Raw genomic sequence first — 18,634 nt, 5'->3', positions numbered from 1 at the left:
ATTTCACTAGAACATAAGTTGCAAAAAAATAATACTGCTTTTAATATCAACTTGTGAAGTTACTGGTTATGAAGACATCAAAATGGAAATAACTGCTTCATTTGTCGAAACAATGATTTGTTGTTTAAAACTTAAACCTTCATTATATTCTCATATTTATACCCTATATATTGCAATGCATCAAATATGCTTGGTTAACGCTTGTACATATCGTTTTGGCAAGGGGCGTAGCCCCAAGGCCATAGTAATGATAACAATTTCTGAGCCTATCCGAATCGGATGGCTGCCAAAAACCAAATTTCCAAAAGTCCGATGTACCACTTAATTCATGCGCACTTAAAGAAGTTCTCGCAGATCGCAATAACTCGCCTTGTAAATACAGAACAACACTTTATAACATGACAGTGTCATTAAAAGTGAACAAAATATTATTGAAGCGAAATTGCTAAATATTTGCTACGACATTGTTTTTATTGTTTACATATTTATGCGAGGATAGGTTCCTTTCTTGACGGTCTAGCCAAAAAGATACAAGTGTTTACGGAGAAAGTAAGAAGAATTTTTTTCTGAGACATTTTTTGAAGACATTTTATTTGGTATTTATAAACTTTAAAAAAAATATTGTTATTTCATTTTGCGTTAACAAAACATGCAAGAAAAAAAGAAAATGAAAAAAACACACAAATATTCCCGATCAATCTCGGAAATAGACGAAGTACGCGGATATGCTATTTTACTGTGCCAATCGAGCACGAAAAGTTCTACGTGAGACAAAATACACAATCTGTACACCGTTCTTTATCAGGGTAAGTGGATTTTCTTTGGTATACATTTTCACAGGAAGTATTAGTGATTTTCTGATCTGTTAATAATGAAATAGAAAAATAGTTTTAGTCTATTGAAGGTGATGCATTTGACGCCAAAAGTAACAGTTTTTTAAGGCCATGTTGTTGTTGTTGCATATCTTCATCGCCAATGTAGACGAACCTCTACAAGATCTGTAGAGTTGAACAAAAGGATATCGTTCCCACCACCAGTATCGTGTAGTCCTCCACCTGTCTATGTACACTGTAGTATATACACAAATATTGTCTTTTTTGCAGTCTCAGAGCTTCTGCACTCAAACGCTAGGGTCAATCCGTATACATTCAGACAAAGAGAGAAATTCGAACTATGCATCCTGAATGCATTTTACGCCACAATAAATCTAGCCCCAGGCCTTCAGCGCCTACAGCGCTTTGATTGTAAATACAAGATCATTGTTTTTTGATCGTTGTTGATTGGTTAGCTAATCCAAGTAGTAACATTGTTTTATTTATGAAAAGACATGAGCCCATGATTTGTTCCCTATTTTGGTACCTGTCACAAAAAGGATTTGGGCTTTTCACCACTTTGTTTACACAAGTTGACAATGGATCATGACTTTTTTTGCCAGAATCGTATGCATTAGCTTCAGATTGCATTAATAGATGTTAACAAACCATTATTTATGTCTGATAAAGTTATTGCGGACAACCTTGTATTGTTATAAACATACGTAATATCATTGTACATTTATACAAGTGCCTTCTCAGTAAGTAAGGTATAAAAAACTCCGCCTTATGTTAAATGTTGTTTGTTTAAGATGTTTTGCAACTGCATTACTGAGTCAGAGTTGTTCTTCTTCGATCATGTTAAGAAGATTTGATCGGTTTTGTCATTTTAAAGTACTTAATCATTAAGCTGTAAGGTTTTATATTTATAAGTTTCATAATCTGCGGATTCAAGTAGACACTAACATTATTCTAATTTGTGTTTGTTATGAATATTCTGATCTAGAAAAACTGCAACTGAAGACCTTATGTGAATTATAAACTTGATGATCATATTAATACACCATATGCGATTTAATCTGAAAACGCTGTAATTTGTGTTTTTTTGTATCAACATCTCATGAAAATACGTGATTAACAGACTGGCTTTATGTCGAATGCATGTCGCAAGTTGTTCAGCCATTTAAGTAAGCTGTACCTAGCATTTTTGTTGTGAGTATTAATAAATATTCTTAGTTATATTCCTTGCGTTGTGTCTCATCAAAGTAAAGCATCCATCCACTCCTAAAATCAAATGTATGACCCAATCGGGTTGAAACTTGGTCAGACAAAAATAGCATCAAAGTAAATCAGAACATGGTAGAATATAGCGTTTCAATGTTTTTTCTATTTGCTCTTTTTAAATTGTTTAATTATTCCCGTATCGATAGTGTATAAATGAGTCTAATGGATTAACGTCCAAATGATGACGTGTTAATACCGTAAAGTTATCATGTCGACAATTATCATGTAATATTACCTTCATGGACAAAATAAAAAGTTTATTAGGACAAGACGCGAGTAATGACTGCTTTGACACAAACAAAAGGAACGTCTCTGAACAACAACTTTGTCGAGTTTCTATTTGTATGTTTTATTGATACAATTATTTGCAACGTTTGATAAAATGTTTGAATAATATTAAATGTTAAGGAAAAATGTGTAGTAAATTGCAAAATTAACAATGGAGTGTTCAAATTGTACTCGCTATCAAGTCGATTTAAAGAAATTATGTTCATTGAAACGAATTTACAATGCGTAGATAGGCATGTGTTCTTACAGTTCTGTGCAAGTTCGATTGTTTGATAGACCTATAAAGTGCATATATATGCCATGTTACCAAAAGTAAGGCTACATGTACCCGGTAAATAACTATCACAAAATGATCATTTGTTATTGCGATAAGACGATCCTAAAGAGATATTGGAGTAACTTGTTCTTTGTCATATATACATATTAAAATACACGAATACTCGAAAATACATAAGTTGCTCGAATTGTTATATCAAATGAGTACAAACCAAACCGTATAAAGTGATATATGATAAGTGCATACACATAAATACGACTTGGGTTTGTTATATGAAACGAAGTTGGTAAAATGTCTAATTATAAAACAAAGTTGCAGTGAATTGAGCCGTTCCACAATTTTAATATTATCTTTTCCATATGCATATTTTAAATAAATTAAAAATATCATTTAATGCGCATGCAATTTAGTTTACAAAAATAAAGCACAGCTTAAAGTATACACACGTCGGAACCTTCGTCTCATCTTGCGACCCTTCGTTTACTATCTCACGTCCCTTATGTGTATATAACTACGTTGACTCCGCAATACAATAATTTGGTTTTTGATTAAAAAATATATTAAATGTTTCAATAAACAACTAAAAAAATATAATTTAAACTTTTGAACCAATCTTCACCTAATGTATATTAAGAATATGTATATATATATATAACGTTTTCATTAAGAAAAGCGACAAAAAAATTCGATTTCTGTCATATGTATATTTTAAAAAGAAACTTGGTTAGTTTTTTTATCGTTTTGCAATTACTTAAAAATCAGAGTAAATTATTTTAATATCTATAAATATCGCTATCGACAGTAAAAATTAATAATTTACAAATATGATATAGATTGAATTTCGATTGTATCATCAGTTACGTTACACACAAACACATATTTTTACACTCAAACACGTCACACTACTCTAAACAAGACATTTTATGGCAAAAAAACAACAAAGATATGCAATAACGAAAATAGATCAACTCGGATATTTTAGCAGTTACTTCCCTGTAATTGCTGCATGTAACGATTATTGTTTCGAGTAAGCCAATAACCTACTTTAACTTTCCTTACGTACATACAATTTAACTACTTATACCAAGACTGTTTTTACATGTGAAGTATATAATACGATATTAGGAGATTGACGTTATTCCTTTATGGATTGTTGGTTTTATTCGGGCCGAATAATCATAAATAAATGATAAAAATCCTCTTTAAGCCAGTTCTCTGTTGATTAGAGCCTTCATGTCTTCCTTGTTTGTTCCACAAATCAAAAGTCCCCATTTGTGCAGGAGCATTCTGTTTCTTTGTGAAACTAAAAATAGGGTTCACGTTTATCATTCGTCTCTGGTGTGGGTAGTCTTCAATAGAAGGACCGTACTTAACCATCGAACGCAGCCTTATTTGATGCGTCCGCAGCATGATCTGATAAATTGCCATCTGTATTGAGCAATTTTAGGCACATGTGTGCCCTAGACTTACTGAGAGAGCTTGACGGCGTCATATCCGATCTGTTAGGGTTCAAAAATGACATTACCTTTTTTTTCGTCAAGGATAATAAGAACCGTCATGTGTTTTGCTGGATCACGACTTTGTCTGTGTCTTAAGGTGGACAAGGAACTTGCTGATGGAAGAAGGCGAAACTGTACCGCGTAGAAGTTGTGGCATGTGATAACGTTAATTCAACGTTGGTTAACAGTTTATCGAAACATGTTTGTACTATTGTGCATGTCATCTTAATTCGCATAATAGGCCAAATGTTTGTGTACATCTAATTCCTACATTCCTACATCAGTTGTAAACAATTGTAAATATGTTTAAGTATAGTACACCGTTTATGCATTTATGACAAGGGACCTATTTACAATCAAATGTCGTCAAACACACCAACACTGACAATACTTCTTTGCGTGTTTACATTAGAATGGTTAGTTATCAAATAGCGATCGAATACCTGATAATCGTATGGAGCTTTATTATGCTTGAGCGATTAAACTACATTGTGAAATTCACTTACGGCAGATATGCTGTTTAATGTAGATATAACAACTTGATAAATTATTACAATCGGGATGTGTACACAAATATTCTGCTTCTTAATTGTAACCGTTAGATAATTACTTTAAATGGCAAAGTATTATTTAAATGTATTTATATAAATACCAGCATGATAGGATTTTGATTTGCTTTTAAAATATGGCCACAGTTCTTTAGGTTTAAATCTATTAAGTCGTTAAATTTCTTTCATTTTCTTCCCTATAACTGGTATTGTTTATGTATCATTATATTTTATAAGCATATGAACGTTCCATTAAAAATATTCTATTACCATTATTTGTATTCAAAATTGAAAAGTCGCAATCTTGTAGATATAATTCCCGCGCAGAGTTATATTCATCGTTAAACCAAGCTGTGTTTTTAAATCACACTTCATTTGAAAAAATACTTATTATTCGAAAAATAGCATTTGGAAAACAATTGACCAGACACGGATCTCATAATTCCAGAACAATCTTTGACTGTTTTCTTCAAAAAGTCCCTACATAAAGGATCAATACTTCGGCTAAAAATCGGTAAACAACCCATAATGCCGGAACGGAAGCGTTCCGTCCTTTCATTGTTCCACTTGGATTTAACTTTGTAGAGGGGGGTATTGTTCCGAACAAATTTTGAACATACTTATGAAAAAAGCAACGGTGCGTGTTCACTCCATTCGTGTAATGGTTCAATAGTAAAAACTTTCATCAACGAAAAGTGACGACTCATAAAAGTAAAGTTCGAAAAGTGAAGATTCATAAAACGATAATCGATAACAAAACAGCCGTTCTTTTAACAAAACGTGTAGCTTCTAATTTTATATATACGACCATTAGCAATACGTTGGGACGTAGATTATCAAAGATCTATTAATTTAAACTTTGGCTTTTCCCAACATTATTGTGCAGGGAAACAATCAGGATCATAGTAAGGGTTATCCAATGAATTATTCACACAATCATACGGGATAGAATCGCATTTATCACCTTCTGTTAAAATCGCCACGTAGAACTACGCATCCTAGCTAATGAAAACACAGAAATAAATATTACCAAAATTATTGGCCGGAGATTCCTTATCCCAAATATATGCCTCCACATACAAACATCTTCAACAGTAAAAATTCTCCACTATTTCATCGGGCTTTACGGTTTTAATATTTTCTATAAAAGTTGAGTGTTGCGTAACCATTAAAAGAAATATTACTGTTAAAATTAGTCAATGATTCATAAAGGAAGCAAATGTCAGAAGAAGTCATAATATTTTTGTTTCCAATACGTTTTATTACAAGACTGAAAACAGATACAAATATTAATACACATGGAACGCAAAACAGCATATAATTATAGAAAATTATAGACATACACAGAAATAAATATGTAACACAATTAATTTCATGCGTTATCTATATAATTATAAACATTTCCATACATAGCCAAAGCAATAAACATAGAAGGTCGAAAGAAATCCCTAACTTTACCAGAAAGAATGACTTACACACAATACTTATAATCTATAGTTAATTCTTAATTTTATAGACCATGTTTATTTTATTTTTCAATATTGTACAAAAGCATATCATTTTCCCTATACATTATACTCTAAAAGGTGTAAAAATTACTTTTGTTTATGAACACGATCACACTATAAAGAAGAGAAACTCAAACTGCTAGAGCAGTTTTGCAATCTCATATACAATTAGTTGATCCTTTATTTGTGGTAATTTTAACCTACCGCCATTTTACTTACGTTCATTATTCTTTTGGTATATTGTTCTTTTTAGTTAATATATTAAAAGCGTCCATTGATTTCCGGTAAGCAATGCCGAGATTTTATTCATTGTTGAAAATATGCCTAGAAATGTATCGTTGTGTGCTGTTTTATATCCATTTGTTTAATAAATGTTTATTGCGTTGATAAAGACCAGAACCTCATTATTATGCTATATAATTAAGTCAAACCACTATTACGTAGATCTCAACTGTATCACTATGGAAATGTCCGAGTAACGCCGCATGAAAAGACAGTATAAAAGCGCGCGTTTTCTCTCAGTCAGTTTTGCTCCCGACTTCGTCGAGTTAACATCGCGAAAATAGGTAATTAAATGATAGTATTAACATACATTAAGGACTTTGGGCACATAGGGACTGGCTTTCCTCTTCAAACGTTCTGAGAGCCTTGAAGTTGGATTCCTACCCCTCAGCAGCCCGGGTCGCTAATAGTTGATATATAAGTCACATACCTTCATACACACACTATAAGGCTCCATACCTAGGGTATCGAGTCACACAGTCTCGAGGCATAGGTCTTCATACATAGTACCGAGACATAGGTATCCATACATAGTCTCGAAGCATAGGTCTCCATACCTAGATCCGAGACATAGGTCTCCATACATAGTCCCGAGGCATAGGTCTCCATACATAGTCTCGAGGCATAGGTCTCCATACATAGTTCCGAGACATAGGTATCCATTCATAGTCCCGAGGCATAGGTCTCCATACATAGTCCCGAGATATGGGTCTCCATACATAGTTTCGAGGCATAGGTCTCCATACAAAGTTCCGAGACATAGGTATCCATACATAGTCCCGAGACATGGGTCTCCATACATAGTCCCGAGACATAGGTCTCCATACATAATCTCGGGGACATAGGTCTCCATACATAGTCTCGAGGCATAGGTCTCCATACATAGTTCCGAGGCATACGGTTCCGTACATAGTCCTGAAACATAGGTCTCCATACATAGACCCGAGGTCATAAGCGTAAATAGTGAGGTTCGAGGTCGTATGATTATAGCATTTGAGTACATTTGATTTACTGTCCCAAACCAATTATTGTATTAATAATCAATCATAAAGCAAGGTAGCTTAAGGTAGCGCAACACTAATTATTTCCCGCGATTTATTTTACGATCATTGCCGATCTTCAATGATCGGTTATTTCCGAGGGATTCATTTTATTTTTTTCAAACTTCGAATTTTGATATGTGTTTACCTAATTCATTTAGAATACACTATTTTCACTATAAATATTGACTTTGATCCAATTATCATCTGAAAAATACGATTTCGCGATTTCTTCAAAGATCGACGAGCCTTTTTACCTGTTTACTTATGGATATCTTATTTAAGGATGCACTGATGTGAAGTTGTCGTGGCCGATAGGTTAAGGCCATGGACTAGAAATCTTTTGGGATCTTCCCGCGCAGGTTCGAATCCTGCCGACATCGCATACTTTTTGCGACGCGTTTTATTTCTTTTCTAACGTTATTTGATTTTATATAGCATATAAGCTATGTTTATTGTTAAATATTTTGAAAATTGTATGCACATCCTTCAATTTTTAAAATTAAAACAACGTTATGGCTTAATTGGGTAATTTACTGCTGAAAATACGAATGATGTATGTTGCATTTTTATTTCAAAAAGTAAACGGTTAATCTGTCTATGTTTTGGTATTTTTGCTGTAGATAGTGTTTCTATAAAAACTAAGTTTAAAATATAACTGAAATGATACTATTTTGAATTTTATGACACTTCGTTTTTAACCGACCCAATTTTAACTTGCCTGAAATCACTTACATTTGATGGCGCTATTCCATAGATAAAAATTTGTAAAAAATAAATGTCTCTAAAAGAATACTTATTTCATCTTGTTTAAACTTTAAACACCTTTACTGCATCTGTACACACCAACTGCATGCCCATGTTTGGAAATTTGAATGAATTATGGAACTTTTATATAACCCAGGAGTGAAAATAAACTGGACAAAAGCCGAGCGTGAGGGTGGTTTTGAAAAAATTGGTATATTTTTAAAAAAGCATGGAAAGCCTACCTACAAATTTGCATGTTGTTCAGTGAAATGATGCTGATAAGGAAAATAATTAATTGAATCATATTTGGATATGTGCCCATTAGGGGTGCGCTACCTTAAAGTGATATTATGGGCATCTAACAGTTTATAGGTGTCTATCGCAAACGTTGTTTATTGTTGGTGTTTTCACTTCATATACACTTATATTTGTTAATGCAGCATCAACATACTAAAACAATATCCCGGAAAGAGAAAAATAATGCATTTGAATATCAACCGTACTTTTGTTTGACAACTGATCACGTGTACAATGTGAACCTAAATTTAGTTTAATTGCAGATTCGATTATACGACACAAAGACACCATTTTGTTTTACGGATCATTTCGGCTTACAGGACTTGGTGGGTAACGTAAAATATATAATATAAAATATATTTTTATAATCAACTGGTAGCAAGATGAGTTGCAGATAATTGGTATGTAACCACATTTAAACTTACTCTTTTTACCTTTTAATTCTTTTCAGCTCAATTCAACAGTGAAAAATGCCCATAATATCACTTTGAGGAAAATTATATACTATTGTATTGTGCTTTGTATTATTGCCTGAACTATACTAAAAAGACCGACGCTTGGTCAAGACACATTACATATTTAAGGCAAGTGACCAATTGCCAAAACAGTACAAAACAGCACAATACAAAACAACATAAAGCTGGGCTCACCGCCTTGGAACGGTCAATGCAAAGCATTGTTGGTTTAACCCGGTTTTAGAGCGCTCAACATCACACTTGGCTCAGCAATATTCATGAAAAATATAAGGGTAGATACAATTTAACCTCGTAGCATTGCAACTCAAATTAAACAATAATAAAAGGGAATTAAAACGCATTCAATTAAATAACCATTTTATTACTCAATGGTAGGAAAGAGAACAGAGCAACAGAGTTACAACTTTTTGAGAAACGATAAAATGAAACTACTAACAAGTGTCAACTACATCCCTTCTTTATAAAAAAAGATTTAAGAATATAGCATCATAAAGTTAACATTTTCAGATCATCATCGCGCAAAAACAGGAAGATGCAGCAACAATGGGTGAAACAGACCCATATTACATAGCTTGGATGTTTATGTGACTGCCTAAAAAATAAATCAAACAAGAAACAGAGAGAAAATATAATAAAATTGAATGCTATAAACCCAATGACCTATGCATGTAGATTAAAACAATGAAAGTGTGTCGTATGAAGCAATATAGAAGCGATGACGTAAAAAAATCAATGTAGCCAAGAACAGTGAAAGTGTATCGGATGACGCAATTGAGAAGCGATGACACGATGACGTGAACAACATCCAGGGGCAGTACTGTAAAATTAAAAAGTAAAATATTAAAGGGGCAGTACTGTAAAAAAACATATTATGTCTTTGTTAGCAATTGCATAACACATATTTACAAGGAAAAAACACAGCTGTATGTCATCACAATTTACAAACTGAAAAGAATGATGTAACTTTAAGACAGTTGCCTGTAATATTGTCTTGGAAAAATATTTACAAGTATTTATTGAGAACAAAGTATTAGATGTGGCGGTATATATACATATTTGACGTATGTAAACATTGTAACAAGCAAATAGTATCTGCAGATGAATAGAAGGCATAAAAAACAATAATAGGTAGCATTTTCAAAATAAAGACATTTTTCAGGAAATATATATTTTTTAAGTAACTGTATGCATAAATTGTAGTCAGCAAATTGATTTTGCATATTTAGATTAAAAGGCATAGTAAAACAAAAATAGGTACATGTAATTGTGGTTTATGACACATACGCGCTACCTAAAATTTCTTTTAAGCTTTCAAATTGTTTCTTTGATTTTATTTTTTTAAATATTTATACAAAGTTAGAAAGAATAACAATATTCATATAGAAGCCATAATATAAAAAAAGTCAGATAATTGTTGTTTCACCTTTGAAAGTACTTAGACGTTCCACGAGAAAATTGAAAGTTTACCCAAGTTTTCCTATGTTCCTAGCGTCCTTCATCTGTTTAACTAGTTTTCGACGCTTGTCGGATACCGCCTTTGGAAATTGTCATTCATAGAGTAATTGGTACCCTTGATTTGCTTCCATTCCATACGAACACGTTTAAGATCCTGAAAAATGTCAAGCTGGCCACAATGTTCCTAGGTTTATCCGGTTTTTGGTTGGCCAGTGAGCGGTGAACTCTTTTAAACTTGATGGAATCTGTCATCTCCTTAGAGAGCTTCAGTGCTGACTGCATAATTATGCTAACTCAGCTTCCGTTCCGTTACTTCTGCTGTCGCGTTACTTTTCGATTTGTCGTATTTTATATTTGTGATTACGAAGTTTTGTCTCATTGATTGACACTAGAGGTAGATAACCTCCTCCTGCAATCGTCGCGCTGCCTCTCCATGTCGCTGAATCCTACCATATGGAACACATGTTATAGAGCTCTGTCCTGTCCTTCAGTCGGTTAACCCTCTACCCAGTTGCTTCAACATGGTCCTCGATCGCAATCCATACATTTCGAATTTCTTTTTAAAAATATTCGACCTTCTTCTCTAACGACTGAATACCGTCTAGTCTCTTTTCATTGGATACGACGCGCTGTACAAGAAACTGTATTGTGTCAATTAGAGCATTGATGCAGGGTTGCCCCCATCACTCGCCATTCTCCCACGAACCACACTTGCATCCTTACCAACAAAAACACCTCACAAGCATCCGCCGTCTGAATAAGTTCTGTATCGCTGCCCTATAAGACAGAGTTAGTTTGATTCAGTAAATCACATAACGATGTGTCCAAATCGCATGACGGGCCTCTTTGTCTACAATGTTTTATTGTGTGTACTACACCACCACTATTTCTACTGCTGTTCCGATTTTATTGTTTACTTCCCTTATTTACTGGCATTATTTTTATATATCCACTTGATAATCCATCACTTGAAACAATATATGCATTTTTGCAACGCTTATGTACCACCATAACACCATTTATTTCAAACAGCGCAAACACAAAGTCCGATCCCGATCTAGGAACGAGACCAACACCATATGTACGTTCATTTGTCTCGGAAAGAGGCTAATAAAATATGTATCGCCCATTCCGATACGCAACAGGCGATAGCCAAGTATTAACACATCTTTGTCAAATGATGTCTTAAAGGCACTTAAATGTCACTGCAATCAATGAACATTCATCGTCACATGAATTTATTATACACACGCTCTAAGAACTTTTCTTTACAAAAATCAATTATCTAAAACTCATATCCGGAATGGTATCTGTCAAGGCTGCTTCTGCATTTATGAGACGTTGTTCCGGCATCACCTGAAAATCGGAGAGAAATAGTGTAAATAATCATAGAAACGAGTAAAGCATGAATAGAAGGTCACACACTTCTACAATCACACACTAAGAGAAACACGAACATATTGCACCTCTAATACTTTTTACAATATAGACGTTGACACATTGTAAAGTGTTGACTATTCTAAAGAGCTTATTTATGTAACTTGTATTGAAATATTAACCTTCCGAATAACATCTTCTTCTTCCAATCAGTCTTTCTGAAGAAATCTCAAGGGTGTATCTGCAAGTTTTGAGTAAGTGTACACATGATTAGTCGCCGACATTTACACAATTAAAATTATGCAATAACTTGAATGTTCAATCTTTTATCAAGGGTAAACAAATGCTACACAGTTAATCATAATAGAATTAATTAACAACCTTCTGATTTGGTATAATTAATTTCCATTGTGAACATAAACAAGAACAAAAGCTCAAATAAAGCTTAGAAAATTAATTGAGCATATGTTTTGATCTCATTCAAGTGTCATTACATGCTCATTTACCTAAAACGTGAAGACCATTGTGATGATTCAACCAATCCCTGTGCGTCTCCTAAAACAAACACTTCATTTGTGTGGCGAAACTAAAAGCACGTTGAAAAGCGACAAAATATTTGTATTTATCAAGACTGTAGAGGGTACGGTTATGGTATGAAAGTCCAGTCAAGAAACGTGTAACATTCTACTTTGTCAGTGTTATGTTTTTCTTTATATAGTGTTTGAGACGTAGACAGTTGATCAAATTACAAAAGAAAGTTGTATTTTTAATTCATTAAATCTGTGATTGATTTGCAAAATATCTAAAATAAACCATCACAGTATTGCGAAATTGTAACATACCTTCCGAAAAATGTCTTTTTCGCCTGGTAAACCCATTTAGTTTAGATTCCAGACGTTTAAACCTTTACAAAATCATTTGGCCTTGAGAAACATAAAATACACAACCAACATTGTATGTATTGATAATGTATATTTTACATAATTTAATAATGACGCAGATCAGTATTTGAATATGTACAGATGTAAAGAAAAATCTTTATTAAATTTATAGTTTTCACAATACGTTATAAATGTACATCTTTAATAAAGCTATGTATCTAATTACACTTTGGTTTTCAAAAGGTACCGATGGAACTCCCAGTTGCGTAGTGGATATGGTGTTCGCCTAATATAATGCATAATTAAACTAATCTGAGCTAAATTAAATCCTGCATACCTTTCTATTTGGTTTTCATTTAAATCACATATGTCTTCATTTTCAGAGACATCGTCACTGTCGCTTGTGCCTTCATGGGAAGAATTGTGTTCACTCTCTTTATAGAAAATATGCAATTAAATTATCATGTTAGGGTTTTCCCAAGTAATTGTTATTTTCGTTTGTTAGAATCTTTTGGTTAGATTTGCATGCATTTTATTGTTTACTCTTTGAAAGCTATTCATTTAGTACAGTTGCATAAATGTTTAAACTCTTTCAAATTGGTTTTATCATGTGGACGAGAGTACTTTTCAGATCTACGGGGATAATACTTAGTTCATATTGGTGAACAAATATGCATGTTGTACCATGCTTTTTTAATAGTGTATGACTATAAAATCTCCCTGTTGCAGATTAAATAATGACACATTACATAGAAAAACATCGATCAGTTGTAAAATGATTCGAAATACACTTCACCTTCCGATCTGTGAAACATGGCATCCGTGTTCTTCTGTGCTGTTCTAAATTGAACATACAAATAGAATGGCATATTACAAAATATGTCAGCAGAAATCTTGACAAGTTTATTGTCAATAATTAAATACGTGAGTATACAATGACGCATTAGTTTTAGCATTATTGTATCGTATTTGATCATTTGTTTAACAAACCAGGATTTGACAGTACAGGGAAGTATGCTAAATCATTTTTTGTATAATTAGCCTGCCGTATATCGGTAGTTTGTCCCTTAAATAGGGACATATATTTATCACGTGACAATTGCGATTAAGAAAAATGTAAACAGTGCCAAAAATATTTTTACAAACAATGTTAAGCCTAGAATGCGGTGCAACACTTCGTACCTCTGGGCCATCCAATGTCAAAACAGACAATGTATATTTAGTTTCCACTGCTACCCAACCCCACCCTATTTTAGCACCGATTCTGAATTAAATGTTATCAATTAAACATAGACATAAACAAAGTTCCTCAATTTCTGCCCATGCGTTGAATGGAAGACGTCGTTGCGAAGAATAAAAGACTGGCATACGTCACGCACACACACACACAAACGGACGGATGGCGGACACCACGTTATCCAATTGCTCACCATGGCCACGAACTGCTCCGGCGAGCACAAACTGTATTCTTACTTAGGATCGTTAACCAATTAAACAACACTTATTAGTTATGATGCATACAAATCATAACGGGGAGGGGGGGGGGGCGAATTCCAAGTAAAATGAATAACAATGACCTGAAAGGTCAAATACTTTTAATAAAAAGAAAGTATGTTTGATATTTTAGCATGATCTTTTATGTATTTGGTTTTTAAACAGGTACTGTATTCGTGGAAAATACTCAGGACGTCGTTTTGAGATCATTTTCTTTTTTGCTCGGTTTAAAACAGAGTGTTTAGGTAAGTTGCGATTTGCGAGTCAGAGGATGTCATTTTAGATAAGTATATTTACCCGATGTTATGTTCGTCAATGCAGCTTTTTTCATCTGCCGTGTCTTCACTTCTGTCACTGCTTGATTCATGTACTGACGGTTCTAAAATGTGGAAAGATTATAAAACGAGGTGGTAGTGGATACACGCAAAACGACATTTGAACATGCTGCAAAACATTAAATAAAGGGCTCATCCGATCAGACATGAGATGTATTATCTCGTGCAGTATTTGTGTATGGCTGTACTTATATCAATCGATGAATCGGTTGGCAGAAATGGCGACAGTCAATTAATCGAGTTTTTGCGCTTTGTCCAAAACCAGTGATTGATTATTTAATGTCGTTATGAAATATAAGAAAAGAACGTTACACCATAGGTACAAGGTCGTATTATGGAAGACATCCATATCTATATTTATTATAGTGAAGTTAAAACGGCAATTCAAACGCACAACTAGTCTATTTATTAATCGACATTCATTGCTTATATGAGATAACACTTTTATTTAAATATACATATGTATATCTCGTTTGGCAATATGTGTTGTATTTGATTCAGAGAATTAAACATCTGTGCATGTATATTCATTAACAAACATTCACAGTCGGACAGTTAAAACAGACATTTCTTTGTTTGCATACCCACATAAATGTACATACCAACATTGGTCATTTGAGCATCCATTCCTGACACACCTTCTCTTCTACAACTTATAACCTCTGCTAAGGAACCATCATTTCCAGGTGTAACTGCAGGTGCCACGGGCTCAGGTGACAATAATGCGGGTCCAGTTCTTTCTATTGAAACAATATAGAGCATTTTTATAAGGGTGAGCATCGTGTCGTGAACTTTAATAGATATTACTCTATTTCAGTTAACATTTGTCGGCAAAACCTTTACGAAAACATGTCAACTGTTTCAACAAAGTATATAAATATGATTCGTCTACTGATAATACTTTTTTGTAACTTTAAAAATTCCGTTTCGGAAGTATAATTCGAAGGGACTGTATAACAAACATACCGTTTTTTGGGTACAAAAATACAATATTGACTTTAGAATCAGATACGAGAAACTGATCATATGTTTGTAAACATCAACAAGATTACCAAAAGCACATTTTTCAGATATTAAGTAAAAAAGTAATATTGAATTCTACCGGTGAATACCACATGATTCTGTTTGAACCACTGGGTTTTAAACACTATAATATTATTATGAATTATTTACGGTTTCTAAATCAAACAGATAGATTGATTCGATGCAAGGAATAAATAAATAAATATTATGCATTGTAAAATCCAATAGAAAATGCACAGCAAAATTTTTGAGCTAGTAATTGCAATTTTTAACATATTTTAAATACAAACTTGTGAAATGTACGAAGGATACGGATACACAAACATTCAACTCTTGTTTAAACTCTTAAAAAGAACAAACTTAAATAACCGGATATGCCAGTTGACGTGGTTATTAATATGCTTTCAAAGTGTCACCCTTTTCGAGCGATGCAAAATACTTTCTTTATTAAAAATGGACATTGGCCAAGGATATGTCTAGATGATATAAACGAAACAAATTGCTGAGATGTTGGTTAATAAGCTTGTATATGTGCATCTCTATAGCAGCAACACGTAAATATTTATAAGTAAAAAATGTAATTTTCGGTCAACAGCGTCGTAACTATGGTTATTAGGTAAACAAGTCGGAACCTAAGCATGCTGGTGCGCAAGTCACAATTGGGTTAGCACACATCATATTGTATTCGAAGATTTGTTTACAAGGCTGATCAGGACCAGCGTTTGTAGTATGTTTTTGTTAAAAACAATAACAACACGGTGAAACAAGCTTTTGTGGAGTATAATGTTATACTGGTTTGATTCCTGATGGTTTTCATTGATTGTTCGAAGTCAATGATCTTATATTTAGTCATTAAGATAGTAATGGTGTGTGGTGATATACTGTATAGCCTTTTGTTCTCAAATAGAAGACTAGCGGTTGTGTATTCTCCGATATTGATTCTGGAGTTGCATCATTCCTGCATACTTTATGCTGATTTGTTTAACTAGAAAATCATTTATATGATCGAACAGATTTACATTTGCAAAATGTGAAACAATCATGCTGAAACGTTCACTATGATTACCAACCAATATCTCTTCGATAAAATGTCAAATTAGCAGCACCTTCTCTACAGTATATAACCACATCCGACGAAGTGGAGTGGTCTTCATCTTCTTGCACCTCGTGTTCAGCAATTCCTGGCCTAGTATTTGAATCAATATCTTCGGTAGGTGGAAGTCGAACAAGCCTGGTCTCATCTAAGGCAACGATTCCACCTATAGTATGTCATAACCAAACAAACCATGTTTTATCGTTTGAAGTATATTAAAAGATATTACTTCCTTAAATATGCAGTATGAAAACATTAAATCACCCACGTAATAAAGTTTACACGTTTATGTTATGCTATAAAGATTACCGTTCCAGTTAAATGAAGTACAAAATGAAATACAAGAGAACAACACAGAACAGAATAGTTCCCTTTTCACTTAAGCATGTGATTATTCTCATCGTCGTTAACATACATATAAAATTACAGCATGCGTCTGAGTACGCGTAAAACAAACATCATTTTAAAGAACAGTTAATCTAAATAAACAGGAAATAAACATATTTCGTGAACATATTTTGTGAGCATGTCACATGGATGAGGTTCATACACAGTGATAACACAATGGTATACGTATAGTTTTACAAATGTAACAATAATTTCATAGTTCTGACCTTATTTTCTTTGTAAAATGTTTTATATATCAAGGGTATTAATAAGCCTTTCCATTATAAGCCAGAACGATAATTAAGGAAACCCCGTGCTTCTTTTTAGCCCCATGTACGGCTGTATTATTAGTGACACAGCTTTTTACTGACCATTTAGGTTGTTGCACATGGTCAGTAAATTATTATTGGCAGAGAGCCTACCACGAGCCAAAGATACATTGATTACCCTGTATTACACCAACCTCCGCGCAGAGCATAGCTGGATCAAATACCTGCCTTCATAACCAGCCACGTGATGATAGTCTAGCATTTTATCGTTATTATTATTTTTTTTTAATTTAGGTAATTATTTTTTATTATGAGCCTAAACTAATCCACTATTTTCAAAATTGAAAAGACAATGATACTACTTTTCATAATATAATACTTAAACCAATAAAATAAAATCATACCAAATGCGGTAGGATTTTGTTGTGATGGTAAAGATTGTAAGCGATAGCAAGGAACGACAACTCTGCGTGGAGATTAGTATAACACCGTTAGGGGTGTGTATGAAGCCATGTAAGACATTAATCTAACCAAATAACCTTCGTTATCAATCATCAAGATACATTAATTTAGAAAAAGTTACTATCCTTCTATGACAATTTTCTATGGTAATAATATGGGAAAATGTTCTCGGGTTGAGCCCATAAAAAACGCGTCGTTTGTCGTCTGTACGAGCAAATATAACAGCTAGTACAAATATATGAAATATGAAATATATAGGGGTTTATTTCAACTTGTGCAAAGAGGCGTATCTGGTAATTTACAATCGGAAAGTTACGTGCTGTATTAAATACATTTATGTAGCGTACTAATGCAATACTGTTAACGGGCATTGTCAGCACACCGTTTTAAACGTTTAAACGCGCGTTTAACAAAATGTACATTGAGACCGAGATAAAGTGACTGGTATTGAACATAAACATGCGTATTCCCGGTGTAGATAACCCGTATAGTGTATTCAAAACTTGTCTGTTTGCAGAAGAAAAATCAAAGCGCTGAAAGCATTGAAGTTGTTCGCTATTGCATAATTTAAGACGCAATTCATTTTTCAAATTTAATCGCAAGTTTGAAATGAACACACGCCATTCACATTTATGAAGAATGTGTCATAACGCACGGGTCGAGCCTTGTGTGCACTTTTTATCATCCTATTTATTTCATAGAGATAACTTAGACAAAATAAAATCAACATGGCCTTTTTTGGACGTTCTGACAGCATAGAACGTATGATGAAAATGGCAGTGAGAACTGAATATAAAGAC

At 33.6% G+C, this 18,634-nt stretch overlaps 1 protein-coding gene across 1 annotated transcript; it reads right to left on the bottom strand.

The window, feature by feature from the left end:
• Nucleotides 1–6,126: 6,126 nt before the first annotated feature.
• Nucleotides 6,127–17,634, bottom strand: LOC127849949 (uncharacterized). Its single transcript, XM_052382690.1, has 11 exons — nt 17,601–17,634; nt 16,730–16,882; nt 15,203–15,340; nt 14,563–14,644; nt 13,568–13,611; nt 13,109–13,205; nt 12,733–12,794; nt 12,397–12,445; nt 12,073–12,131; nt 9,233–11,869; nt 6,127–7,413 (listed from the first exon to the last, which is right to left on the bottom strand). The coding sequence occupies exons 1-10, from the start codon at nt 17,632–17,634 to the stop codon at nt 11,799–11,801; spliced, it is 789 nt and encodes a 262-aa protein (XP_052238650.1). The 3' UTR covers nt 6,127–7,413; nt 9,233–11,798.
• Nucleotides 17,635–18,634: the final 1,000 nt, after the last annotated feature.

The sequence above is a fragment of the Dreissena polymorpha genome, chromosome 11 (genome assembly GCF_020536995.1).
Source record: "Dreissena polymorpha isolate Duluth1 chromosome 11, UMN_Dpol_1.0, whole genome shotgun sequence".
Lineage (NCBI taxonomy): Eukaryota > Metazoa > Mollusca > Bivalvia > Myida > Dreissenidae > Dreissena > Dreissena polymorpha.
This window is presented reverse-complemented; position numbering and strand designations above follow the sequence as displayed.

Coding starts and splice junctions, on each gene's coding strand:
- LOC127849949 (XM_052382690.1), bottom strand. CDS start 17,634: ATGCTAGACTATCATCACGTGGCTGGTTATGAAG. Junction 13,206..13,567: donor CATGTTTCACAGATCGGAAG/GTGAAGTGTATT, acceptor TTTTCTATAAAG/AGAGTGAACACAATTCTTCC. Junction 12,795..13,108: donor AATGAAAACCAAATAGAAAG/GTATGCAGGATT, acceptor GATTTTGTAAAG/GTTTAAACGTCTGGAATCTA.